At 43.4% G+C, this 22612-nt stretch overlaps 1 protein-coding gene across 1 annotated transcript in view; it reads left to right on the top strand.

Annotated features, from left to right (window-relative positions):
• The window catches only part of CAMSAP2 (calmodulin regulated spectrin associated protein family member 2), a 125582-nt gene extending 104219 nt beyond the window's left edge, over positions 1 to 21363 (top strand). The window contains 6 exon segments of the mRNA XM_044301264.1: positions 1768 to 1904; positions 10081 to 10304; positions 12563 to 12635; positions 15347 to 15471; positions 15931 to 16049; positions 18285 to 21363. Coding sequence (XP_044157199.1) covers positions 1768 to 1904; positions 10081 to 10304; positions 12563 to 12635; positions 15347 to 15471; positions 15931 to 16049; positions 18285 to 18590 — 984 coding nt within the window. The 3' untranslated portion in view covers positions 18591 to 21363.
• The last annotated feature ends 1249 nt before the right edge of the window (positions 21364 to 22612 follow it).

Here is a 22612-nt window from a genome sequence, read left to right as displayed (position 1 = left end):
TCTGAGAATTCCCCTGAAATAGAAGAGTGGAAGCATTTAATTAGCAGGGTTAATAACTATGAGCGATGCGCTATCCAAGGAATTCAGCAGAAAATAAAATGTGAAAAAACTTGGGTTTATTGGATTTTGTATCTGAGGATGGATAGTTGTTACGTGTCCGACCTTTATGATTAGTAGGTCTGGTTGATGTGTCGGTCCCGTGACCATCGAGACAGCAGGACGGGATGGGGTGGGTGGGATGGAAAAAGTTTTTTTTTTTTTTTTTTACAATTTACTGTTTGATCTGTCCGGAGGCCTATAAAAATGGATATATATATGGTTCAATTTTTCTTTTCTCTGTTATTGTTTTGTCTTTTTTTGAAATAATAACAAACAAAAAAAAGTCTTTGAGCGCCGCAGCCTCTTCCTAGACCAGTGACATCACTGTACATCGAGAGTAAAATTGTGTTTGATAGCAGCACCAATGACCTTGAAGATGTATTCAGGAATACATCAGCTCGTCCTTGACCTCAGATCCATTCGGTCATTAGAATAGCATACAAAATCCAGATTGACGGCAGCATATCCATACAAAAAAAGCTTCTTTATTCACAGTGGGTCCATGAAAAGGATGTGTGCAAACTAACCAGTAAAAAATGCAACGTTTCGGCTACATGGTAGCCTTTCTCAAGCGTAACATAAAGTGAAATACAGGGGTTTAAATAGTGCTTATACTCCCACCCCCTCAACTAATTATTCCAATTAATTATGTTAATATATATAAAAAATCACTACCTCCAAACAGACATAAACCAATGCCAATAGTTACTAAATATCAGACCACATGGGACACAGCCATAGGCTGCACATCTCGGCGTTCCCCTAACGGTAATGCGGTCACAAGGCTTAGTTGCAGCTCAACCCCATTTGTCAATGGGGCAGAGCTGTAATACCAAGCACTGCCACTGTACAATGTATGCTCGTATAGCTCACAGGATCCTGCATCACTCGCCAGAGATCCGGTGAGCGCAGTGACTCCCTGAAGCAGCTGATCAGCGGGGATGCAGGTCCTTGGTCCCCCACTGATGTGATAAGTTATCATTATCTTTTCCAGGATAAGCCCTTTATCGGATTAACCCTTTATTAACATGTTATCTGATGACCAAGTACACTAAAATTTCAACTTTATTTCCTGACTCGGCAAATGTAAATGAGGCAACTTGAAGTCAAGGGGAAGCTGCCTTCGTGCTTTAAGTCAAGCTTCCTGCGCCCCCCTTCCTGCCTCCATCACTCCTGATGGACAGCTATTTTTTTTCCCCTCAGGTGCAAAGCACCTGATATCTTGTGTCTGCGCTGTCCTCTATTGTTTTTGGCATCTGCGCAGTGTGCCCAGCCGTTATGTACTGGACTTCTGAGGCTCATTACTTGAACAAGCACCAAAAACATTAGGACAATTTTAATTTTTTTTTGCCATGGGCCATGTTTGTTGTTGCACTTTTAGAGAATGGGCCATCACCAAACATAAATTAAAACAGACGATATCTTCTAACTCTGGATAACTCCCCTCTAATTGCACTTTGACCGCTATATGGCACTATGATTATAATCTATATTATTATGGTGGATACTAAAATGTTTTTTATAGTTTTATTTTTTTCTATCTGAGGTCACACAATTATTTGTTACTTTGGGTAACTAGTAATAGTTGAGGAGAATTAGTATTACTAATACATTTTCCCTTTGGGACTTCTGCTGGATCGAGTCGTGTAACATAATTCTTTGCTGCAGGATGATCGCAAAGAGGAAAATGATATGGCTGCAAAACGTGCGGCTCTTTTGGAGAAGAGACTGAGGAGAGAACGTGAAAATCAACAGAAGAAGATGGAACAAGAGATGGAGCTGGAACTCAAGAAAGAAGAAGCCAGGTGAGAGCAAAAGACCATTTTCGATCATTTTTCATAACTGGCTGACAAATGGGATCCCAGCTTTTAGACAGTAAAAGATGAGGTATGACTGCACCGGTTCTTATCGTCATATGTGTAATTGCAGTACTTGGCAACTATGCCAGAAAATAAAGAACTGGTATCATTCAGAACATTTTATTTAAAAAGCAAATACAATCAACATCTTAACTCTGTGGGGTCCTTGACCTCATGTTGATTCTCATAGATTATACTGACTGAAGCATGAGTCACCAGTATTTTAGTGCTGGAGATTCTTTGTACAAGTCATTCTAATTGAGAAACGTAATCGAGTGACTAATAGGATCAGTATTGTGTGAAGAATATGTACGGCCTGCTGTTCGGGTACTTGACTTGAGTGGAAGCAGCAAAGCTCCCTTCACTATAATGTTGATGGTGCTTCATAGCTCTAACGCCGACTTCTGATTACACTAAACAGGTGATCAGTGGGTGCTGGACTCACAACAATCAGCTAGTGATGGCCTATCCTGGCGCATTAACAGGCACTATAGCCGCCAGGTGCCTGCTGTTTTAAACAGAAGACACCTGGGGCTAATGTCTGCGACCAGAAGTAACACTGATCACAGACATTTACGGTAACCTTCTCAGATGCCGTGGTCAGCTGTGACCACTGCATCTGAGCGCTAAAAAAAAATGTGAGTGTGCGCTCCTGGGCCTGCAATGGCTTCCTCTAGTGGCGTTTGGGGATCCATTTATTTCCTGTGGCAGCCCTGGTCCCAGTGAATGATCAAAGGCTGCCACAGCTATGTTCCTATGTAGACCCTGCCTGTGGCATGATCGCATGTTCAAGTTACCAAAGTGTAAAATAAGACAAAAGTTTAAAAAAAATGTAACAAACATGTGAAAGAATAAACTCAAATCATCCCCTTTCCCCAAAATTAAAATAAAAATACATAGAAAATGAACACCATGGGTATCACCGCTAATAAAATATAAAAATATTTATCCCGAATGGCGTAATGGAAAAAAATCTAAATGGCCAAGTTGCCATTTTCTGTTCACTTTACCTTCCCCCCCAAAAATTTCTAAAAAGTGTTTAAAAAAAAGTCCAAGGTAATTCAACTGTAATGGAATTGCGTATTTTTATTTTTTTTTTTCCAATTCTATTCAAACATGCCCTGCAAAAAACAAGCCCTCATACAGCTATGTGAACAGTAAAATAAAAAAGTTATGGCTCTGGGAAGGCCAGGAGTAAAAAATAAATAAATAAATGGAAATGGAAAATTGCCTGAAAGGGTTAATAACGACCGGGAAACCCCTTTAAATGGATTTTCCAGTCTGTCAATATTGATGACCTATTCTCAGGTTATCAATATCAGATTGGTAGGAATCTGACAGCTGGAACCCCCACTGATGAGCTTTTTTTTTTTTCTTTTTTTTTTTTCTTTTTTTTTTATACAAAACCCCTTAAAAAAAGGTTTCATTAAAGGGGTTGCCCTTCTTTTATAACATTAATGACCTATCCTCAGGATAAGTCATCAATATCAGATCGGTCAGCTGTTGAAGAGAAAGCTGTCCTTAGAGCAGAGAAGGCAGCGCTTATACATCTGCTTGCTGCAACAATTGCAGTGGTGAGCAGGTGTAATTAAAAGTATGGCGTCCTAATTCACTTCTATGGGAAGACTATCTGTTCAAGTGAATACTACAGAGCTGTCCCATAGAATTGAATGGGGACGCCATACTTGTAATTACACCTGCTCACCACTGCAATTGCTGCGGCGAGCAGGTAAACAAAGCAGAGAAGGCAGCACTTGTGTGAGCATGGCCTTCTCTTCAAACAGCTGATCAGCAGGGGTGTCTGGTGTCGGACCCTCGCCAATCTGATATTGATGAACTATCCTGAGGATGGGTTATCAATAGTGAAAAGCGGACAACCTCTTTACATGCTTCATCACTTTGGGAATGTATGGGTGTTAAAAAACAGACGAAAATAAAATGAAATTGAAAAAAATAAATAAATTGAAATGCAAATACCTTTTTGACATTGAATTTGCCACACGTTGGAAATTTCATGACAAAATTAAATAATTTAATTTTATCATTAAATTTTCATCACTCATATTGGTATTTTATGGTCAAATAAAAAAAAAAATTAAAGGAAAAAGGAAAGGCAAAGATACATTTCAAGATTAAATTTTCATCCCTGAAGGCAATTTTAGTGTCAAAATGAAAATTGCCAGTGCCTCCTGCTGCTGATTTTAAGTTCTCCAATAATAATGAAGTGGCGAAAATTTCGAATTTTTATTTTTCAATCAGATAAGTTTTTTATTGGTTTATGAAAATAAACATTGACATGTTACAAGTTTCTTGCATCATGTGCTTTGTCCAGTATAATACAAAAATAATTTGTACAATGCAAAGCAGCCAACATACATTTTTTTTTTTGTATGTAAACCCCAACAAATTACCCCCCGCCCACTTTGAGACCCTTAATATGACCAAGAAACAACCATCTTGTGCTTAAAACATACTCTTTATAGTAGCAGACTATTAAGCCATTTTCTGAATACAAAGCCACCCCCTCCAGAATTAGCCAAGTGACAATCTTTAGACCACTTTGAAAAGTCAACCATGGGCTACAAACTCTGGATTTGTCTATCCATGGGCCCCAGATATTTTCATACTTTAAAAAGACAGTTACACTTCAAAAAAATTCCCCTTTCCAATCTTATAATCATATTCATTCTTGCAATAAATTCAGAGATACAGAAGCGGCTGTATCCATTTAGCAGCCAGAGTTTTGCGTGCCTGATATAAGCTCCTATTGATTCCAATTATAATATTCGGGTGCAAATTATCCAAATCCCACATCCCACCATGTAAGCATAATCTGGGATCCAGTTTATAATTAGCACTATATAATTTGTTTATCAAGTTAACTATCCCCGTCCAATATCCTTGTAAGGTATTGCAACTCCACATCATATGGAACAGACCAGCCCCTCCATACCTGCATCTCGGACAAAAGGAGTCAGACCTATATCCCACCTTCCATAAAAAGATTGGGGTTCTATATACCCTATGTATCATAAAATAAGTTGGGATAGTCTAGCTTGCTTCACTAAGGGACAGAATAGGAGTCAGTGCAAGTGCGTCCTCCCAATGGGCGTCCGAGATAGGGCCTAGATCCTTCTCCCATTTCAACTTGGGGTACTTTCACACTAGTGGCAGGACAGATCCGACAGGGTGAACAGCCTGTCGGATCCGTCCTGCCACTAGTGTGAAAGTAGCCTTAACCTTGAGTGGGACATTTTTCAGCTGTTCGCTCTGCAAAGCCTTATAGGTATCGGAGATGGCTCCCTTCACAGAGCCTGGTTCCACCAATTTTTTAAGTATTTGGTGAGAGACAAATTGCAAAGAGGACACTTTAAATTGTGAATTTAAAGCATGTCTTAATTGTAAGTATTTATAGACATAAGTAGACTCTAAACCGAACTCAGAGCAGAGTTGCATGAATTGCTTCAGGATGCCTTGAGAATAGGGTTGTCCTATATTCCATAACCCCTGTCGTTCCCATACCGAGAATCCCTGAAGTTTGGAAAGTTCAATTAAATTAGTTATTCCAGACAGAAGACAAGTCAAGTAGGTCCGAGACTCCCAGAATTTCCCTAGATTTTCCCCAGACTTTCCTCATTAATCCAACAATTGGAAGGGATTTAAGAGTCAGCTAAGTCTTTCTCTAGAATTAAAATAGGAGGGCAAAACCCAGGCGCCCACTTAACCAGTTCTCCACTCCTTCCAACATTTCCCGGCATGCCCCAACCTTTAAAATGTTGCAGCTGAGCTGCCAGAAAATATAGGACTGGGTTAGGCAACGCCAATCCCCCCGCTTCTTTATCTCGCTGTAACGTTTCATACCGGATTCTACTATGTTTATTTTTCCACAACAAGGATCTAAATATTTGCTGTAACTTATAGTAATATTGCATGGGTATCTATACTGGTGAGTTATGCAGGATGTAAAGTAGCTGCGGCATTAATATTTTAAGAAGGTTACCTCTCCCTATTACGGATAGTGGGAGTTTATGCCAAGTGGCAGTTTTCATTTTAAACCTAGTCATTAACTGTGTCAGGATATCTATAATATATGACCGGGGATGATCTGAAATGTTAATTCCGAGATATTTAAAATATTCAAATTGATGTGATCCAAACGGAGAGTTTGCGGAAGGGGGGACAGTGGGAGAATAACTGACTTGTTCCAATTAATTTGTAAACCAGATTGTCTTCCAAAATCTGATATCAATGATATTATGGGATCTATTGATGAAGCCAGATCACCCACATACAGCAAACTCGTTCCTCCACGTCCCCCCTTACCAAGCCTCGAATCAACGGGGTAGAACGTAAAATACAAGCCAAGGGCTCTATAGCAATGGCAAATAAAAGGGGCGACAAAGGACATCCCTGCCTAGTGCCCCTCTCTAGTATCAACATCGGGGATAGCTTACCATTTATTCGAAATCTTGCTCTCCGCTGGCTATAAAGCCGTTTCACGCAATTAATATACACAGAACCGAACCCTAGCTTTGACATGACTGCCCACAAATACTCCCATTCGACGCTATCAAAAGCCTTTGCAGCGTCTAGCGAGACCACTGCAGGGCACCCTGTCTCCCAGTCCTTCTCTCCCATCTGGAGATTGAGGAACAAACGTCTGAGATTTAATGACGTGGACTTTCCGGGCATAAAACCACATTGATCCTCGTGAATAATGTGGGATATAACAGTCAGAAGCCTATAAGCTAGTACCTTGGCCAACACTTTAATATCCACTGTTAAAAGCGAGATAGGCCTATAGGAATCTACCATGTTGGGGACCTTACCCGGTTTGGGAAGCACCACTACCACTGCCTCCCTCATAGAGCATGGTAAAATACCTGCCCTGTAGGATTCATTAAACACATTTAGCAGATGCGGGAGTAAAATTTCTTGATGTTTTTTATAAACTTCCCCAGGCAAACCATCTCCACCAGGCGCTTTCTCATTAGGAAGGGATTGCACTGCTATTTCCATTATCTCTAGTTGAATATCCCCATCAAGCATTATCCTATGCTCCTCTGACAAACTGGGCATCTGAATATTACCTAAATATTGTTCCCTTTCTCCTCGATTAATCTTTAGCCTGGACCTATAGACATCTTTATAACGAGCATGGAAAACACTTATTATATTTTCATCATCCGATACCTGTGCACCCAACCCATTTATAATAACTGGCACACAAGATGGGCCTTTCTGGGTCCTTATAATAGTGGCTAATAGATGGCCTGTACTTTCCCCTTCCATATAATAGTGCTGGTTTTTCAAAAATTGCTTTTCCCCAGCCCTACTAATTAGATGTTCCTTTAGTAGAGACCGTGCTTCTGTCCAGTGTGAAGCATTTTCTAGTGTAGGGCTAGCAACGTATTTAGCCTCCGTAGTCTGAACTCTATCCAGCAGTTCTGCGGTGAGGGCCCTGCTTTTAGTTTTATGAGAACTAATCCGTTTAATATATAGCCCTCTAGTGTAAGCTTTCTTCGTGTCCCAAACAATAGAGTGGATAGCTGAGCCCTCATTAGTGACAAAAAATTATTTCAAAGCAGATGATATTCTATCCCCATTATCTACTAACTGGATCCAAAAAGGGTTCAGCCGCTTTGTCTGTCTTGGACTTAATAAACCATTCCCCAAATCCAATATTACCAATACCGAAGAGTGGTCAGAAATACTGCGTGATAAGTATTTAATATCCCGGACCCTATCCAACATTACCGTAGACCCTACAGCCAGATCAATTCTAGAGAGAGAATATCATGCGAGGGAGAGTAACAGGAATATTGCTTCAGACCGGGATTTCTGGTCCTCCATAAATCATAGAGGTCCACTTCTAAAAGTGTCTTGGCTAATGAAGTAAGAAAAGGGCCAGAAGCCCCACCATCAGATTGGAACTTATCTAGGGATCTGTCCAAGAACATATTAAAGTCACCAACTATCAAAATCGGTGCGTCTGGAAATTTGGAGGTAAAAAACAATACTTTTTTAAGAACTTCACAGGAATATGGGGGAGGTATATAAACAGCTACCAGCACCATTTGGGAGTGGAACACAGAACAATTAATACACACGAAACGACCCTCGTCATCCACATAGACTTCCCTTGAAATGAAGGGGAGAGTTTTATGTACCAACACACTCACCCCTCTTGATTGCGTGGAATAGGTGGAATGGAACTTCTGTGCCACCACCCAAGCCTTGTGAACAAGATGTGTTCTCTCAGAAGTAAGGTGTGTTTCTGAGAGGCACAAAATTGCCAGTTGATGCGTTTGAAGAGCATAAGAAACAGCATTACGTTTAGCAGATTGGTTCAGCCCCCTCACATTGCAGGCGATTATTCTAAGGGTACCCATTTATATTCCTAAACCATAAAAGTACTAGCCTGCTACCACCCTTGCCCAGGCCACACACATATATCCATTTGTCTCTAAGTGTATAAGGTTTTAAAATCCCTCAACCCCCACCCCTTCCCAGCCCATATGCAACAAATGTGAACATTTCAATGAAGAACTGGGGCAAATAAATCCCTGAACCTAAAGAGTGTGGTCAAACCTGCAAAAGCAAAAAAAAGTTAAATCGGTATCAACGCTTGTCTGACAATCCCGGCTATGTCAGCACTATTCTGATCTCCCCGCTACAGTATAACAACCCTAGCTGGCGAAAGTAACAGAATGCTGATAGGAAAGGCCCTCTCCAACATGAAGGTAACAGATGGCCGAAACTCCCTTCATGCCGATACCCTTTTAAGAACAATGAGTGCCATAATAAACTACAAAATTACCCCCTACTGTATATCTTTCCATAGAGATAAGAGGTGAGAGATGATATTGTAATAGCTTATGGCATACAACAGTTCAGGTACCGCAGCTTAGATCCTTCTCGACAGTCCAGCCACTGGCATGCTGCGCCTGGATTTTCAAATAAGTGCGCTTTATCCTTCGCCACTACACGCAGTTTTGCGGGATATAGCATAGAGTACGGAAGTTGTACTTGCGCCTCTCAATATGGCATCTCTGTCCCGAAAATAAAGAACTCTAAGCAATAGAGGACGAGTTGGCGCCCCTGGTGGTGGAGGGCGAAACGGCACCCTATGCTCCCGCTTACAGCAAAAAGAGGGGACAACTTTTCTTTTTCTATTTTTTCTGATAGGCATTTTTACACAAACGCGACTGCATCGGCACCTTTAGTGCTTTCTGGCAAACCAATCATGCGGACATTGTTCCGTCGCAGTCTGTTTTCCATATCGTCAGTTTTGGAGATGAGCATGGTGACATTATGAATCACCGATTGCATGTCTCTTTTAACCGGTGGCATCTGATCTTCCAAATCACTTAAGTGACCTTCCATTTCACCTATGTGCTCTTTAAGTTGTCGCATGTCTTGCCTGAGTAACCCTATGTCCTCCTTCAGGCCACCCACGTTGGTAGTAAGCGCAGCTAACGCAGTATTGCATTGTGTCACTGCTGAAAATACATCTTTTATAGGTGGCTCAAGTGCCGAGGCGGCCATCTTGCCCTTAAGATCACTGACCTCAGAGTCCTCTGACAAGGTTTCATCGTGGGATAAGGGTACAGGAGCATTCAGCTTGATAGCGGCAGCATATGTATCCAGGGCCGGAGCAGGAGACGCAGACTCTATGGTGTGTGCGAACCTTTCAGGTCGCGCCGCCACGTCCGACAGCTTCACTGTCTGCCCGGCGCCATTTTGCTTTGCCAGTGTGGCGCATTCACCGTCCTTCCCATCCTTCTCCTTTGCCTTCTGGCGTCTTATTGCGCTGCGGTGAGTTTGCGGGGCACAAGAGGAAGTACTTCAGCGCAGAGATGAGCATTTATAACCCCAAATGAGCGGGGAGAAATATGTTTTGCAGGATATTCAGCTGGGAGCCGAGAGCCGCACATCTGATCACATCTCCAGTCAGGCTACGCCCCCTTAAATTAATTTATTTATTTTTTATCACTTTTTTTTTTGGCCGCTATTACCTCCCATAGGAAGTTTAGCAACAATACAAATGATCATCTGATCATCTTTCTTGGGATTTGGGGCTGTAACTATATATAACACTAGTGTGCAATTTTACTTACAGACGAAAGTCAGAAGAGGAACGTAATAAGAAAGAGGATGAGAAGTTAAGACGGGAGTATATCAAACAAGAATACCTACGCAGAAAACAGCTGAAATTAATGGAAGACATGGATTCTGTTATTAAACCTCGGGTTAATCCTAACAGGACGAAAAAGGCCAGGCCTAAATCCCTCCACAGAGACCAACATGTGGAATTGCCTAGAACACCAATCGGTGCTCCTCCAGGTAATGTGACTGGCATGTAGAATATGAATATTAAGGCTACTTTCACACTTGCGTTTGGGGTTCCGAAGGCTCTCACAAGCGGCCCTGAACGGATCCGTACAGCTCCAATGCATTCTGAGTTGATGCGGGTCCGCTCAGAATGCATCAGTATGGCTCAGTTTGGCCTCCGTTCCACTCAACAGGCGGACACCCGAACGCAGCTTGCAGCGTTTTCGTGTCCGCCTGGCCGTGCGGAGCAAAATGGATCCGTCCAGACTTACAATGCAAGTCAATGGGGACGGATCCGTTTGACATTGACACAATATGGATCAGTCCCCCATTGACTTTCAATGTAAAGGTATATATACCATCTGATTGGATTTTTCTCCAATCCGATGGTATATTTTAACTTGAAGCGTCCCTATCACCATGGGAACGCCTCTATGTTAGAATATACCCTCGGATTTGAGTTAGATCGTGAAAACTCAGATCCGACAGTATATTCTAACACAGAGGCGTTCCCATGGTGATGGGGACGCTTCAAGTTAGAATATACTAAGAAGTGTGTACATGACTGCCCCCTGCTGCCTGGCAGCACCCGATCTCTTACAGGGGGCTGTGATCAGCACAATAAACCCCTCAGGTGTCGCACCTGAGGGTTAATTGTGCATATCATAACCCCCTGTAAGAGATCAGGTGCTGCCAGGCAGCAGGGGCCAGACCCCCCTCCCTCCCCAGTTTTAAATTCATTGGTGGCCAGTGCGGCCCCCCTCCCTCCCTCCCCAGTTTTAAATTCATTGGTGGCCAGTGCGGCCCCCCTCCCTCCCTCCCTCCCCAGTTTTAAATTCATTGGTGGCCAGTGCGGCTCCCCTCCCTCCCTCCCAGTATTAAATTCATTGGTGGCCAGTGCGGCCCCCCCTCCCTCCCCTGTATTAAATTCATTGGTGGCCAGTGCGGGCCCCCCCCCCCCCCCCCTTTATTTAAAACCACCCCCATTATTGGTGGCAGCGGAGAGTTCCGAGCGGAGTCCCAGTTTAATCGCTACTGCAGTCCTGGCTGCCATGGTTACTTAGCAATTTTAGAAGCATTATACTTACCTGCGCTGTCTGTGGCCGGCCGGTTGCTCCTCCTACTGGTAAGTGACAGGTCTGCTATAAGCAATGCGCCGCACAGATCTTTCACTTATCAGTAAGAGGAGCGACCGGCCGGCCACAGACAGCGCAGGTAAGTATAATGCTTCTAAAATTGCTAAGTAACCAAGGCAGCCAGGACTGCACTAGCGTCCTGACTACCATGGTAACCGATCGGAGCCCCAGCGATTAAACTGGGACTCCGATCGGAACTCTCCGCTGCCACCAATGATGGGGGTGGTTTTAATTAGGGGGGGGGATGCCGCACTGGCCACCAATGAATTTAATACAGGGGAGGGAGGGGGGGCCGCACTGGCCACCAATGAATTTAATGGGAGGGAGGGGGGCCGCACTGGCCACCAATGAATTTAAAACTGGGGAGAGAGGGGGGTCTGGCCCCTGCTGCCTGGCAGCACCTGATCTCTTACAGGGGGCTATGATACGCACAATTAACCCCTCAGGTGCGGCACATCCCCCTGTAAGAGATCGGGGGCTGCCAGGCAGCAGGGGGCAGTCATGTACACAGTTCCTAGTATATTCTAACTTGAAGGGTCCCCGTCACCATGGGAACGCCTCTGTGTTAGAATATACTGTCAGATCTGAGTTTTCACCATGTGAAAACTCAGGTCTGAAAAGGCTGTTATGCAAACGGATCCGATCTGAATAGATGCAAGCATTTGCATTATAGGTGTGGATCTGTCTGTGCAGATACCAGACGGATCCGCACCGAACGCAAGTGTGAAAGTAGCCATAGATAGGAAATGCTTTACATTAATGGGGACAGTCCCAGACAACTGTTCTCTCTTAGGCTCTGGTTACAAGGCAGCCCTTTTTGCAGAATTGGCGTTGAAGCAAAGGCAGAATGTGATTGTGTCATTGTGATGAGACAATCCACCATTCTTTTGTGCTTTTCTGCTTCTCATATAATCAGTTTGAAACCCTTAAAGGGACCTGACAGGCGCATCTCTCCCCATACCCAAACAGGGAGAACCCGAGCTGTCAGCCGCCTTAATGACTATTCTTGTTCCCAGTTCACTTTCAAGCTATGGTTTCAAAAGCATATACCTGTTTGTAACCAATAACCTTTCCAGCTTTCATGCTGCTTTTAGATTGCCTTAAGAATGTATTTTTTTTATTGTTTTTCTTCAGCTTCATCCTTTTCCCTGGCTTCACTGAACACGGGTGACAATGAAAGTGTCAATTCTGGGAAAAGAACACCAAGGTAAGAGCCTTTCATACAGGAGGTGAACCTTTTTGATTACCTCAGATGCCGTTTACGGTTCCTACGTTTACTGTGTTTTTATAATGGTATTTATTTTTATTATAAATAAGGCTACTTTCACACCTGCGTTCGGTGCGAAACGGTCTTGTATCTGCACAGACGGATCCGCACCGATAATGCAAACGCTTGTATCTGTATAGAACGGATACGTTTTCAATTGCACCATATTGTGTCAGTAAAAACGGATCCGTCCCCATTGACTTACATTGTAAGTCAGGACAGATCCAATTGGCTCTGCATCGTCAGACGGTCACCAAAACGCTGCAAGCAGTGTTTTTGTGTCCGCCTCAAAAGCGGAACGGAGACAAAACGCAGCCAAACTGATGCATTCTGAGCGGATCCTTATCCATTCAGAATTGTGCCTTAAAGATTTAGGACTGTAAGGCCCCTTGCAGACGAGCGAGTGTCTTACTGCGAACTTGCAACGAGGCACCCGCCCTGAACTTTCAGCACTACCAGGGTCACATAGCATTATATTGATTTATGATGCTATGTAACCCTTACAGTTCTGGAATGTATTGGATGACCGCATTATGTCAGTGTTATCCAATGGTGGGAGTTCAGGCCAGGTGCCTCGCTGACACTCACTCGTCTGCAAGGGGACTAATGCATTTTGGTAAGAATGTTCCACCAGTCTGTGTACCAAAACAAGGAGGTTTTCCTCTTCAGCAGCTTATAGCAAATGAAAAGTCAGCTTGTTTACCCGAAAGTGTGTGTGTTGGGATACGTCTCTGAATTGGCCACTAGACAGGTGCATAAAATAGCTATAGGTAGAGTGTTACATGTTGCTAGAAAGTTGATCGCCCTACATTGGATACAGACAGCGCCGCCAACCCTAGGTGAATTCTTAAGTGCTGTTGACACGATGTTAAGCTATGAACGGATGGTGTACCAGAAGCGTGGATGCCCAGCAAAATTTGAAAATTATGGGAACCGTGGCTGTCGTTTCGACGTCTGCATAGGAATATATAATAGTGCGCCTTTGTATTGTGTAGGTTAAGGTGGGGCGGGATGGGGGTTGGGTTGAAATTTGATTATTACACATGGCTCAATACCCTAGCATGGGTATATGTAAAATGACACCCCAAAACACATTCCCCAACTTCTCCTGAGTACGGCGATACCACATGTGTGACACTTTTTTGCCGCCTAGGTGGGCAAAGGGGCCCACATTCCAAAGAGCACCTTTCGGATTTCACAGGCCATTTTTTACCGATTTTGATTGCAAACTACTTTGCACGCATTTGGGCCCCTAAAATGCCAGGGCAGTATAACTACCCCACAAGTGACCCCATTTTGGAAAGAAGACACCCCAAGGTATTCCGTGAGGGGCATGGCGAGTTCCTAGAATTTTTTATTTTTTGTCGCAAGTTAGTGGAATATGAGACTTTGTAATAAAAAATAAAAAAATCATCATTTTCCGCTAACTTGTGACAAAAAATAACCTGTTTGACATTTGGGCTACTAAATTTAGGGGTATTCCCTGAGACTACCCAAGAAAAAAAGCAAGCCTGTCTTACAAATGGGAGGCTAGCGAAGTACCGGAGGCCGCTGCGGTTGATAAAAAATATCAAAACTGTTGGGTTTTTTTCTATCGCCGCAGCGCTTGTAAAGTGATTGTGCAGTGATTTAAAAAAAAAAAAAATTTGTCACTGCGGCGGGGCGGGCGTGGGTGAACGCACGTGTGGGCGACCGATCAGGCCGATCGGGCAAACACTGCGTTTTGGGCGGAGGGCGAGCTAAAGTGACACTAAAACTATTATAGATCTGACTGTGATCAGTTTTGATCACTTACAGATACTATAAAAGTACAAATTCTGATTAGCGATACGCTAATCAGCGAATAAGTGACTGCGGTGCGGTGGGCTGGGCGCTAACTGATCCCTAAACTACCTAACCAAGGGGCCTAAACTATCCCTAAAACCTAACGGTCAATACCAGTTTACACTGATCACTTTTTTCCCTTTCACTAGTGATTGACAGGGGCAAGAAGGGGTGATCAAGGGGTTAATTGGGGTGCAGGGGGGTGATCTGGGGCTATGTGTGGTGTTTGGTGCTACTCACTGTGATGCCTGCTCCTCTGCTGGAACCAACCGACGAAAAGGACCAGCAGAGGAGCAGGGAAGCCATTTAACACATTATATTTACAAATATGATGTGTTAGATGGCTTCTGATTTGAGATTTTAAAAATCGCCAGCCTGTCAGCCACGATCATTGGCTGGCAGGCTGGTGACGTGACCCCCCTCTAACTTTTTCCAGCCCGCGATGCGCATGCGCAGGCCGGCTCAGACCGAAATCTCGCGTCTCGCGAGATGACACACGGATGCGTCCAGGAGGAATGAATCGACCGCCTCCCGGACGCATCCGTGCGTTAGGCAGTCGGGAGGTAGTTAAATATCCATCAATTTTCACCTAATCTAGTGCTGGAAAGCCCCTTTGTGTATGGTGAGCCTTGGAGTTCATAAATACAGATTGTGTACGCTCAGGCTTAGTGCCATGTCATGTATAACCACAGCAATTATGTCATATTTTGCCCGAATACCAGCAACTCAAACTCCTCCATTTTACTTGCCAGACTTTTTGCATTTTTAAACATACATTTATATCTAATATTACATATTGCTTCTTTTTTGTCTGTTTTATTCGGCAGTCCCTTTAGGTCGGAATCTGTAGAAGGATTTCTGTCACCTGTCCGTTCTGGTAGTCGTAATGGGGAAAAAGACTGGGAAAATGCTTCCACTACTTCTTCAGTGGCGTCAGCTACAGAGTACACAGGTGAGTGGTTGAGGGGGTTCCTGCTGCAGTTGGAATATCTGCTTTGCTTTATAGAGGGGTTTTGGAGCAGAGGACCACCTCTCTGTGACTTACATATACCTTATGGACAGGAACTGTCCTTTGTGCACAGTACCTGGTTTATATCACACACATACAAGCCAGTTTTAGTGAAAGCAAGATGTGCTAATTTATTAAGAGGCACAGAGCATTTTCTGGAAGTGCATGCGATGAGCTGGCGTAGATATGAACTATAATTTACACCAGTTTCTGTAATTTGCATATAGCTTTTTTCACTTTTTGTCTTGTTGATTTGTCACATCTCACATGAAAGTCACACACATGAACATGCAGCGTATGGAATGTGCTGCAGCAGGGTAATAAGCCTGTGTCTGTCACCAGCCTAAACAGAAAATTATTGACACACTAATAACCAAATAATATCTCGCTTCTTGTTTACAGGACCGAAATTGTACAAGGAACCCAGTGCTAAATCTAACAAGTACATCATCCAGAATGCTATATCTCATTGTTGCTTGGCTGGTAAAGTGAATGAAGGGCAGAAGAACAAAATTCTGGAGGTCAGTGTGATGATCTCTGTTATGGCTCAACGGAGACAGATGTGCCAAAGTGGTTCATAATTATTTCAATATTATGGTCTTTGTGTAAAAACTGTTACTTTAATGTACTTTCACAGTTGCGGCAGGACGGTTCCGGCAGGCTGGTCTTCCTGTCGGATCCGTTTCGCCGTATCGCCGCTCCGTCCCCATTGACTATAATGGGGACGGGGGCGGAGCTCCGGCGCAGCGCGGCGAAAGCCACCGGACTAAAAGTCCTGCATGTCTGACTTTTTAGTCCGGCGGCTTTCGCCGGGCACCGCCGTGCTGCGCCGGAGCTCCGCCCCAGGAGTCAATGGGGACGGAGCAGCGGTCCGGCGAAACAGCGGAAGGACTGATCCAACAGGGAGACCAGCCTGCCGGATCCGTCCTGCCGCAAGTGTGAAAGTACCCTAATAGATACTCCCCTCAACATTGAAATTGCAACACCAAGAAGGACATGCCGTAAAGTTATGCAAATTGGGGAAGCAACATGTGTCTCTAAGAAATGCAGATTATCAAATTTTAAAGCACCTAGCTCCAGTCTATGGGAGTGGCATAAAACCAGATTCAATGCAAAGGTTTGTTTTTTTTGCCACATGAAATCTGTGGGGCGATTGTGTGATGCCTCCTGTTTCTCAACATGCCAGTTATCACCACTGAGAGGGACTGAATCCTTGAACTGAGAGACCTTGGTTTATTACTTCAGCAGATCGCTATGTACCTAGGCTGAGACGTCAATACTATTCAACATTGTGTGTCTTGGTGGTTGGGTGAACAATGACAAACTGCAATGACAGCAAGAGATGCACAGAGGCGAACCTCTGCATGGCCGGATCGTCTGATTTGAATAATTATGGATGGTGATCCATTCTGTACTAGAAGTGATGTCAGACGTCACGTTCCAAGCCTAGGGCAGCAAATGGTATCTAAACGGCCCCTCCAACCTACCATAAAATGGATTAAAGAGAACCTGTCACCATGAAAATGCTGTGCAATCTGCAGGCAGCATGTTATAGAGCAGGAGGAGCTGAGCAGATTGATAGATGATAGGGAAAAGATTCAGCAACATTTGTAATTTTATTAATTATTCATTATAATCTCTGCTCTTTCTGAGCTCTGTGGTCTGTCTTGTCACTCACTGACAACCATCACTGTATACACACTTACACAGGGATGGTTGTCAGTCACTGATAACACCTCCCATACACTGAACTCAGGAAGAGCAGAGATTTTAAAGAATAAATGAATTTTGCTGAAACTTTTCTCACAAAACTATGTATCAATGTGCTCAGCATCTCCTCCTATAACATGCTGCCCTCAGATTGCACTGCATTTTCATGATGACCGATACTCTTTAAAACAGAATGTGAAAAAAAAAAAATATGTAAACCATTTCTGTATGTGTTTTCAGGTATTTTACTTATGTAAGACCTACAAATTTAAGAGATAGCAGTTCCAATTTTAAATAAAGCCCCATGTGTCTGTCAAAAAAATGGGATAAACTAAAAGATGAAAAAAAAAATCTGTGCAGTACAGAATTTTAAAAGATGAAATTTTGCTCTGGGCATCGAGGCCCAAAAACACATCCAGTCTTAAAAGGGTGAAATAGTGTGTAGCGTTCTTTTGTTCTGGACGGATGGGCCATAAACCTTACAGGGAAGTTTCCCGGTGGGCCGATGCCCCTCTGCCACTGGTCAGGTACATAATCAGCTTTCGGGGGTAACTAACCCTGCGAGAATCAGGTTCTCATGTACCTGGCCAGCGACCACACATGCCCTCCGGAATTCATTTGCTGTGACCTGCACCTCACCTCCTAAGCCTTCTGCTCCATATCTTAAAGACACCTGGAGGAGGACAGAAAATGGCATCTATTGATGGCCACCACAGAGGATCAGCCTTTGGGGCAATATATTGTGCTGCACTGTGGTATATAGTTCTGCTGACCCCGACTACTTGTGTTGCTTCGCCTTCTGTCAATGTGGACTGGCTTACTACATAGGGCCACTTTTAGTAGTTTTTTTTTTTCCAGGGCCACTTTAAGCTTCCAGTCCTCCCATGTGGTGATCCATGCTCAGAAATTCCACCTGACCTCATGTATCAGAAGATCATTTGGTTTGCTTCATGGATATGCACCTGTGATTCTGAAGGTTCTAGTCTAAATTTTTTTGTAGTCTTCATATGTTTGTAATATTCTGCTTTTCTACCCTACTTCCACAGGAAATGGAAAAATCTAATGCCAACAACTTCCTGATCTTGTTCCGTGACTCCGGATGTCAGTTCCGCTCTGTATATATGTACTATCCTGAAACTGAGGAGATAACCAAGCTGGCAGGCATTGGACCACGTTCTATAACTCGTAAAATGATCGACGGTCTCTACAAATATAACTCCGATCGCAAGCAGTTCAGCCACATCCCAGCCAAAACCATGTCTGCCAGTGTTGATGCGGTGACCATTCACAGTCACCTATGGCAAGCTAAAAGACCTATGACCCCCAAAAAACTGCTTTCTTCCAAAGCATAGCAGTGGTCGACAAACAAGTTGTGGCCTCCGGAAGTTTTATGGAGATAGCAATTACTTGTTGCCAATGAGACTTGTATGATGTGAACGCAGACTCTTCCTCCTGCTGTCTTTACACACAACTGGAATGTAGGACAGTGTTGTTTAAGGGGAGGGCAGGGTGGGCAAAGCAAAGGGATGTGTGGGGGAGGGGGGTTATTTATCACAAAATGTTTTTGACTCACTTATTTGGGAGGGTATGGGGCATGTGCGGTATGACACTGAAGCACTGACGTTTGTCCATGTTAGGTGAGTGGTATTACTCGACATCTCTTGCCTTATCTATTATTTTTTATTCGGCATTTGCGAGTGTGCAAGATGATGTTGAGTTACAAAGGATAAATTATGTTCTTTGTCTATTCTGTATTTTTCTCTATTTGGAGAAGGGTGTAAAATGCGTTTTTGAGAAAATGCATCAGTATCACTGCCAAGAAGGGTGGCAGCATGTACTTTTCTAAGTGTTTCCAGGCTCTCTGGCAGTGAGAGAGGATTGTGGGATAGGCAAGCTTACCTCAAAAATGCAAGCCAGTAAGCATGTATTTTGGTGATCGCATTACTTCCTTTATATTTATGTCTCCGCATTTTGCAAGAAAATGGCGTATTTAAGTACTCTCTCCAGTCTGACATTCCTAGAGTGCAACCTGCTTGCATACGACGCCTAGCGTAGTCAGCATTTATGCTCTGTTCATTTTTAATGACTGTTTTTATCGCCTCATTAAGAGTAACTGTATCTTTATTTTATTTTTTTACTTTTATTCCTATGTATTTTATTTAGCATCTGAAAATGTAAGATCTTGATGGTCATTGGGGTTAGGTCCTTTATATGTGGGCAAACACTAGTCTTGAAAAGTTTGCTGCTGCCAGCATAATATCTCCTGATACAAGATTTTGCTTGATTTTTTGCCTTTTTAGTAAGATATTTATTGAGACCATCTGTTGAGTGAAGTCACCTTATTGTGGGCATGGCTAGACGTAAAGGTCTGGCTCTTTCAGCTGGCATCACCAATGTGACGAGCCCGGCAGTGAAATCTTCTGAGAAATATGACACTAGAGAAATAAGATAACCAGGGCAGTGAGTAGTAACGAGTTCGGAGAGGGTGTAACACTAATGCTGCAGGACAGGGCCATGCATCTCGTCTACTTAGTTGCATGCACTTTCCAGGATGAAAGGTAAGCGTGTTTGTGGCTGTTTTTTTATTCTCCATTTCAAGGACAAGTATGGTTGTTTTTATGAGACGTGTTGTAAAGTATTTCATATCATGTGAGAATTAACATTTTTTTAAGCTAAATGCAAAGATAAACCGTATGGTCATTACATTTTGAATAGTGTTTTTCACTTTAATATCTATTTTGTTATATACAAGTTGACATGTCAAGAGGATGGATTGTATATTAATTTACATTTTTGTTAACTTAACAGAGATGGTCAAGGACCTGCAGAATGTAATTTAGTTTATTTACATGGATGTAACCAAAAAAGAAAGAAAAAGAAAAAACGCAGGCAAAATGGACCTGTATAAACAGGCCAGTGTATGGGAGACGGGTAGCGGTGAATCATTGCAATGTATGACAGTGCTGCAGGAAAGGTGAATTCATTACCTGCCCCTGAGATCAAGGCCTTTTATGTCTGAGCTGTAGAAATTTCCATCAGTAATTGTATTGCAGTAAAGACGTGTAGGGGGAAGGGTATAGTTCTCTTACTTTTATACTGTAATGAATAATTAAGCGTGCCCATGCAGCATCTGTAGAACGCCATACAAAAATCAGGAACGCTTTTCTAACCAATCACCTCCTCTCCCCCCCCTAGTGATAGCATCATAGAACTAGGTCATATTAGTATCGTCCGGTAATTTATTTTCAAGCACTGTCTTGCCTTTTATAGCATAATTTGATAATTCTGCTTGTACACGATGTACGCATCTATACTTGAAATCGCAGGGTTGTGGCATAAAATTTGGCAAAAAATTGCTTAATAATACTTCATTTTTAATACACATTGCAGTAAAGCTAGTCCGAGTATTAGTGGAGCTTACAAAATAAATTTCCCTGCTACACACTCGCCCCCTACTGTTTATTGTCTATGGATAGCAGCTGAGACTATGGGAAGAAATACCGTAGCATTCTTAGTAAACCTATATAGACATGGGGCAAACATAAAACCTAAGGCAGTCATTAATCACATTACTAGGTCACTGTGCTCCTCTACTGTTACAACAATCCAGCCAAACGTGTTGCCGTAAGTAGCTTTTCAATTGTAGCCGTCATTATTGAAAAGGAATATTACCCTTCTTATCCTATGTGCTTCTGCCGCTGGCTGCAATGATAAGACGATAGAACGCACTTACACGTAGCAGTGTTGCAGGATAAGTCCTGAGTAAAGTATTATCTCTAGAATAATGGGTAAGATGCTGCATTGCATCAGGTCACCCTGTTGTGTGATCAGTCTGTGGAGGCTACGTCTTTATGCACCGCCACTTACACTACAGAGACACAAATAATACACGCATATACTGACCTCTATAGGAACATCCATTCCCTCTTGCTGCACCTTGGCTGCTGACAGGCATAGAGTACGATCCTTCTGGTGTGAACATATCTGAGTATGTGGTGCTACATCAGGCCATTGCCTTCCAAGTAAAAGGGCCATATAAGCATGACATTCATCACTGACCACAAAAACCTGACATTGACCGGTTTTACTGAAGCCACGATTTAAAGGGACACTGACAGGCCCAATAACCATAATTAGCTGTACATATCCATGCACAGGTCTTCTAATGTGCATTAAAAACATATAAGTATCCCCCCTGTCCACATTAGGAATACAGTTAACTCACGTTTTATAACCTGAACTAATCGCTGTTCTTTCTGCCAAAGGGGCGGGGTTTCAGCTTCTCTTGCGCCCAGCCAGCATCAGCCCAACCGCCGTTTTTGAAGCGGCGCCCAGCTCCTCAGTATTCACTTAGCTGGGCGGCTTCTGCAGTCCCCGACCTTCCTAGATCCGGCGCATGCCCAATAGAAAGCTATGGGCATCGGACTCGCTTTCAGCTTCTGCGCATGCGCCCGGCACCCATAGCTTTCTATTGGGCATGCGCCGGATCTCGGAAGGTCGAGGACTGCAGAAGCCGCCCAGCTAAGTGAATATTGATGAGCTGGGCGTGACTTCAAAAACGGCGGTTGAGCTGATGCTGGCTGGGCGCAAGAGATGCTGAAACCCTGCCCCTTGGGCAGAAAGAACAGTGATTAGTTCAGAATATAAAACGTGAGTTAACTGTATTCCTAATGTGGACAGGGGGGATACTTATATGTTTTAATGCACATTAGAAAACCTGTGCATGGATATGTACAGCTAATTATGGTTATTGGGCCTGTCAGTGTCCCTTTAAGAACAGGGCACAAAAGAGGGATGGTAAGGTAAGTAGTCACACGGGGCAGATGCTTCTATATAATTTGAAGTTAAAAATCTGCCCATATACTCCCTTAGGTAAATCGGTTAGATCACTGCAGGGTACACTACAGACTGCAGTCAGATTTGGCTGCTTGCAGATAAAGGGGGTGGCAGCTACTGCATCCATGGCAATCAAGATGGCATCTGTCACATTACTTACACACTTGACAGTGCTACCTGCTGCCCATGGATCTAGTCTGTAAACGGTGGACGCTGCCACATCCATGGCAATCAAGATGGCAGAAGTCACATGATTTACCCACAGGAAACTGCCCTGGTTGCACCCTCTGTCAGTGCAAGTCGAGAAGAGCATGTGACTGCTGAATGCCAAGGATGTGGGAGACACTGAACCATGGTACACGGGTAAGATATGAGGGGTCTTAGGGTTTCCTAGGCTAGCCCACGAGGTTAGAGTGTTAGAGAAGTGTTCAACCTCGTCAATTCTCCGGGTGGTAGGGCCGAGGTTTATGCCCATAGTCTTGCAGAATGCAAGTCTAAAGAAAATAGTAATACTGTATGAAATACAAGGTGTTTTTTT

The sequence above is a fragment of the Bufo gargarizans genome, chromosome 7 (assembly GCF_014858855.1).
Source record: "Bufo gargarizans isolate SCDJY-AF-19 chromosome 7, ASM1485885v1, whole genome shotgun sequence".
In the NCBI taxonomy this organism is placed as follows: domain Eukaryota; kingdom Metazoa; phylum Chordata; class Amphibia; order Anura; family Bufonidae; genus Bufo; species Bufo gargarizans.
This window is presented reverse-complemented; position numbering and strand designations above follow the sequence as displayed.